This window comes from Arachis duranensis, chromosome 3 (assembly GCF_000817695.3).
Source record: "Arachis duranensis cultivar V14167 chromosome 3, aradu.V14167.gnm2.J7QH, whole genome shotgun sequence".
In the NCBI taxonomy this organism is placed as follows: domain Eukaryota; kingdom Viridiplantae; phylum Streptophyta; class Magnoliopsida; order Fabales; family Fabaceae; genus Arachis; species Arachis duranensis.
The window spans coordinates 37,282,997-37,289,672 of NC_029774.3; the positions used below are offsets into that span (position 1 = coordinate 37,282,997).

The 6,676-nt window shown below is 30.6% G+C and overlaps 1 protein-coding gene across 1 annotated transcript; it reads left to right on the top strand.

Moving 5' to 3' along the window:
* The first annotated feature begins 944 nt into the window (after positions 1-944).
* On the top strand, positions 945-3,223 carry LOC107478746 (protein SAR DEFICIENT 1). Its single transcript, XM_016098877.3, has 6 exons — positions 945-1,173; positions 1,269-1,918; positions 1,994-2,154; positions 2,242-2,436; positions 2,536-2,638; positions 2,723-3,223. The coding sequence occupies exons 1-6, from the start codon at positions 1,082-1,084 to the stop codon at positions 2,914-2,916; spliced, it is 1,395 nt and encodes a 464-aa protein (XP_015954363.1). The 5' UTR covers positions 945-1,081; the 3' UTR covers positions 2,917-3,223.
* Positions 3,224-6,676: the final 3,453 nt, after the last annotated feature.

Below are 6,676 nucleotides of genomic sequence, written 5' to 3' on the forward strand. Positions count from 1 at the left end.
GATTTAAATATAACATAAAACATATAATTATTTTTCTGATTTAAACAGTACTATTTATTTTTAATATTTTATCATTAATCATCAAATATATAAATATTTTAAGTGAAGTACTTTTATAACAAGTTAAAATATTTTATATTATGTGATGAAATATTAAAAATAAATAACTTTTATTACAATAATGAATATATATTTTACATTATTATTATTTAAATCAACCAAATAATTACTACTAATTTATATATATATAACTATAATAACTAGGGAAGGATATTTTGATAAAATAAATTAAAAATATATTATTTTAATTTTATAAGAATTGATTATATATTTTATAAATAAAAAGAAAATATCTTGTAAATAAATGTCATTTTCTCGTAAGAAAACAAACATAACTTATAAGTCATCACATCAAATAACTAACACGTACACTTGACTTGATCACAATTAGTGCTCCGAATCAAAAGATTAATCCTCTTTTGGTGATGGTACCTCTCACTCCATGCATAAAGATACATGGGATTATTGACGGTATCGGCGGTCACTTTTCACTTTTAGCAAGCGATAATCTGCTATGAATCTGATGGTATCAGATTACATGTGATTATGTGAATGCTGGTGCCGTTCAATTATTTCAATCCTTATAACTCTCTGGGTCCTACACTTTTACCAACCTTTCATGATTTGCCTAGCTTACTTGATGATTTTTAATTTCTCATATACACATACATACATATAGTAATAGGAAAATATTTGAGGTTGACTTTTGAAGCGAGTGTTAGAGTCAAAGTCTTTTTACATGGTAGGATACGCATTCTAGGTAGCTAATTTTCTTGGCTATTTCCTCCGACATTCCAAGAACCTGCTTCTACTATTTCACAATAATTCTGACCGGTATATATAGAAATATACTCAAACTCTCTCTTTCAGTTCTCATCCACAAATACACCTTGCTTCATCTATTCTCTTCCGTTCCAATATTTTTCCCCGCATACATCACTGCAATCTGTCTCTAATTCTCTCCAGTATATTTATATATATTCCTGGTGTTGAGAAGAAATAATAATAATAATCGTCATCAATGGCGGCTAAACGGTTGTTTGATGATTCTGATAGAGATGCAGAAGAGGCAAGCGACAAACGCATGAGACCGAATAGGCCTTCTCTTGCTTCGTATGTTTATTTATTTATTTATTAGATTGAATTGAATAACATGTTTGATGAAGTGAAGTTAATTAATAATTAGTAATTGTTAATTGTTGGCACAGGATAATAGGGGAAGCAGTAAGGGTGAAAAACATGCAGAACCTGTTGTCAGGGTTGGAACCTTTGCTAAGAAAAGTGGTAAATGAAGAGGTGGAAAGAGTCATAATAAGACACCGTCATGGAAGTAACTACACGCGCTCTCCTTCACTGAGAATTGAAGCGGCATCATCATCATCATCGGAGCAACCACCCAAGTTGCAACTCATGTTCACAAACGAACTTTCCCTGCCCATATTCACCTCAAGCAGAATACTCGACGCACAAGGGAACCCCATGCAAGTGATTCTTGTTGACAAAACCAACAATGATCAAATGGTTCGAACAAGCCTTCCCTATCCCATAAAGCTAGAGCTGGTGGTTCTTGATGGTGATTTTCCCGGCGAAGAATCGTGGTGGAGCAGCGAGCAGTTTAACAGGCATATAGTGAAGGAGAGAACAGGGAAGAGGCCCTTGCTTAGCGGAGAATTGAACCTCACCATGAGGGATGGCATTGCACCCATGAATGGGGAGATTGAGTTTACCGATAACTCTAGCTGGATCCGTAGCAGAAAGTTCAGAGTTGCTGTCAGGGTTGCTCCCAACCAACAAGGTGCTATCAGAATTCGTGAAGGCATCACTCAAGCCTTCATAGTTAAGGATCACCGTGGTGAATGTGAGTTCTTGCTCCATCCTCTTTCTATTTCCCTTCTCAAAAAGAATTTGTTTGCTAATATAATTCTTGTGTTAGTGTACAAAAAGCATCACCCACCAATGTTGGAGGACCAAGTGTGGCGCCTAGAAAAGATCGGGAAAGACGGAGCTTTCCACAAAAAACTCTCAGCGGAGGGGATTAATACAGTCCAAGAATTCCTCAAGTTATCCGTTGTGGATCCTCAAATGCTTAGGAAGGTATAACAATATTCATTATTGTCAAATTAAATAACTATGTAACATTTACATGGATGAATTAATGAGTATTATTATGTGTACGATCAGATATTAGGGATTGGGATGTCGGAGAAAATGTGGGAAGCGACAATAAAGCATGCAAAGACATGTAAAATGGGCAACAAAGTGTATATGTACAGTCATGCTAATTATACCATCTATCTGAGTCCTATATGCCAGTTGATTAGAGCTGATATCAATGGCCAAATCCTGCAAGGCCGAGACCTAAACACCTACAATAGGGTATGCATATCTATCTAATTAATTAATTATATATATATTATCAAGAAAGTGTTTTAATTTATTCTTGGACTTTAATTTGATCCTATAATTCGCCTGCAGGGGTATTTAGAGAAAATGGTGAGCGAAGCATATAGCAGATGGAACGAGTTGGAGGAAATTGATCAAGCCGTTTTGAATGATAACGTTGCTTTGTTAACACAAGGTATGTTGATGACCTGGCATTTTACAATTAGATAAGTCTTTCATGGATTCAAACTGATTTAATTAATGTATATGACTGAAATAGGAGGGGAGCAATTTGCAAACAACCATGAAGCAGCAGCAGCTACACTTGAATATGATGAAAGCAAGTATTTTGGCTATGTGCCAAGCAGTAGCCATAGCCATAATAATGAGTTGCCAGACTGGGAACTGAATGCCATGGCTTACGGCTTCTCAAAGACTGGAGCTTCAACTTCTGATTCTGAGTGGCCCAATTGATATTTGACTTTGGACCCCTACCTACTGTATATATGCAACTTCTTTAGCAATTCAGTAGTAACCAGTAAGAAGTTTTGAAACCCATAAAAAAACTCAACACTTCAACCTGCCCTTATTGGGCCAGTGTTGCACTCCCTCTCTAACCCAAGCCCAAGCAAAAGGATAGACTGACTTGTGTCCAGCATCAGTGATAGTCTAAGTCTAAGTTTGACTCTTGATTATGAACCAGTATTTAATTTGTCATGTTGCAATTGTCCTTGTTCCTGATCTTTTTAATGACATTGCTTATTTACATTTAAACCCATAACAGATATAGTTAAGAGTATTTTCAATTGAATATTTTTAGAGTATTATTTTTGATATTTTTAAGAAGTGAATTGATTTAAAATTAAAATTTATATTAAAATTGATTTATAAAATAAAATTGGTATAATTTTAAAGATATAATATTATCTTAATGAAAAATTAATAAAATTTTGTTATTCGTACGATTATATTGATAAAATAATTATAAATAATATAAAATTTTAACTGAATTAAGATTAAATATTAGAAGAATAAATTTTATTTTTAATTTTAAATTATTATTTATGACATATATTAGTACAAATATTATTATAGAATCCAAAATAAAAATTGAAATCAGAATTAATATTAAAAATGCTCTAAGATTTTTAAATTTTGATTTTGAGATCCAGGAGTATTTTAAAATTAATTTCAATGTATACCAAAACAGAAAAAATAAATTGTCTTAAAACAAATTAAATCTAATCTAATAAGATTATAACATAAAATGCGAGACATGGACGCAGTTCAATATGTGAAGTGGCACTAAGAGAAAGATTTTAAATATCTAATACCTATTCATTAACACTTTGTTTGGATACAAAATAAAAGAATATGAAGAAAAAAAATGAAAAAAAATAGAGAAAAAAGATAAAAAATTAATTTTTTTATATTGTTTGAACGAAGAGAAAATAAATAAATAAAAAGTAAAAAATATTTTTTATTTGAATAAAAGAAAAAGTAAAAAGAAAGAAAATTATAACCAAATAAAATTACATTAATACCTTTATTTATATTATATATAAATTATAATATATTAAAGTATTTAAATTATTTTTTTAATAAAAAAAGTGATCTAATTGTATTTTAAAATTTTAATGTATTATCATTGTTAACAATAATATTTTTTAAATTGATCCTTTTTTATTTTCAATTAAATGTTATAAATTTTGTTTTGCATTTTAACAGTGGGCATAGTAGTAATTTTACTTTTATTTTGAAATTTTAGGTGGTTTTTTTCGTAGGTTTGGAAAGAAAACTTAGATGTGGATCCCACACTATTGTTTTCTTTTTCCATCCATTTTCTATGCTCATTCAATCAAAGAAAAACTTCATTTTTCATCAATTTTCTTTTCTTACATTTTTTTTTCTTCTCATTTCTATTGATCGAAACATAGTGTAAACAAGGATTTTAGTAATAGAATTCCTACTCGTCTTCAACGAAAGTAATTCACAGTAAAAGTTCATATAGTGATCTTTTTTTCTCATGATAATATATGCTCTTTTTTTTCCAATTTTTTTTTCCACCCTCTTTGTTTTGCTCTTCTTTTAATATCTTTATTAATTTTTATTTAATTCTATCTTCTCTCTTCTAACGTCTTTTTTTTGGAAAAGTATATAGAACCAAGAGATTACCAGCAAAAAATTAAACAAAATAACATTAATTTATATTAATAATTAATTTTAAAATTTTTTAAATTCAAAATTTAAAAAATTTAAATTTGATTAAGTAAACATAATTAATCCTTTAAAAACTTTCATCTTCTCTCTCACATTAACCTACCTACCTCCAACAATCACACATACAGACCTCTCTCTCTCTCACCGTTAGGCCTCTCCGCCTCCCCAACGTAACCCACTCCTCTTCTATCACCGACATCTGGCTCGTCGGATTTGCCACCGTCGACAAGAACCGCTTCCCTTTCGTGAACTAGATGTGTTATCAGAGCCGCCGTTGCAGTTGGAGTTGAACTTGAGCTCAATCCCTAAGGCGGCGGTGATTTTAAGGGCGGGGGAACAGCCGAAGAAGCCATGGAGGCGGTGGCGGGCGTGGAGGGAGGAGGCGACGGAGGAAGAATTCCTTACAACCAGCGCGTCTCTTGGCGTCACCATTCCGGCCTCACTATGGTCTAGAACAAGGGGTTAGTTAGTTACACCAATTTCTAGTTCTAGATTTCTAGGTGTTTGTGATAATTTCCAAAGTTGAAAATTGAAGTATATATGTTCTTGCTTTTGAAGGTGGACTTGGTTGAAGGGTACTATGATCATGTGAAGTTTGGATTGCCAATGGCTTTCACAGTAGTCGCACAGTAGCAGCATCATCAGGATGTTGCTCTCTGCGTTTTAGAATATTAGGTGCCGTTTTGATGATTAAAAAGACTGCAAACTACACAATTACAGAAATATAAAAAAATATTCATTTAATATGAAAAAACATCCTAATACTTAACAAAAGAAATATCCAGTTATATTTTAATAAAAATAATTAAATATCTATAAAATTTAAAAAAATATGAAATTCTTAAAAAAATAGAGACATTCACATTTGTAATACAAAAAAATTCGAAAAATATATAAAAGAACATCTATTTAGTATGAAAAAGAAACATTCAGATACTTAACAAAAGAAACATTCATATATATTAACTCCTAGAAATTTTAGATTCACCCAAAAATATTTGGTTGGTTTTTGGCTAATACCCTTTTGGTTCCTAACATTGTTCTTTTTCTATTTGTTCTAATGATCCAATCACACTCTTCATTTATCGTCATTACTGCATTGTATATTGATATATTTTTTTGTTCAAACACAAGATTCTGTTTAGGGGTGTATATGGTTTGACTCGATCCGAAAATTCGGTCTAATTCCAAATATTTTAAAAATTAATTTGGTGTGATTTCACCGAGTCGAGAGTCGGACAAGAATCTCAAAAATAGATTTAGTCATTATTTTGAATTGAGTTCGGATCAAAGCAAATCCAACTTCATCCGGTTCATGTGCACCCTAAGAAAACTAAAAAAGATATATATATATATATGTTTTAAATTAATTTTAATATTATGTTATATTAATTATAAATTTATTGTTTTATTTTTAATCACACTTGTTGAATTAAAAAATAAATAAAAAAGCATATAAATTAGAATTTATGAACAAATTCAAATTTGAATATAGATATCAACTTTTCAGTAACAAATTTCTTCTTTATAAATAAGTGTATCATAAATTAAGTTTCTTTATATATAAAATAAGTTTCGTTATAAATTATTGTTAAAATTTTAAAGATCCAATTTAAATCCAGTATAATTGTGGCTCGAAAATATTTAGGTTTTATCGGGTTTAAGATTAAATTATGGTCTAAAAAATAGACCCATAATATATATTTAGAATTGAGTCTGAATCAGAACAAATCCAGTTTCACCCGACCTATAAACACTCTAATTTTGCTTTTTTTGTCTTTATTCATCTTTTAAACTATTACAAGCATGCAGATATAGATACCGCTATTGGTCATTTTATTATGCTGAAACAAATTTTTATTTATCTAATTTATATAATTTAATATATTTATATAATTTCGACTAATACAGCAATATGTATCCTTTTATATATACACATTCATCCTATATCCTTAAGGCACACCCAATTTTTGTCCTTTCTACCCTTTCATCTCCCCCCCACCCCCCACACACA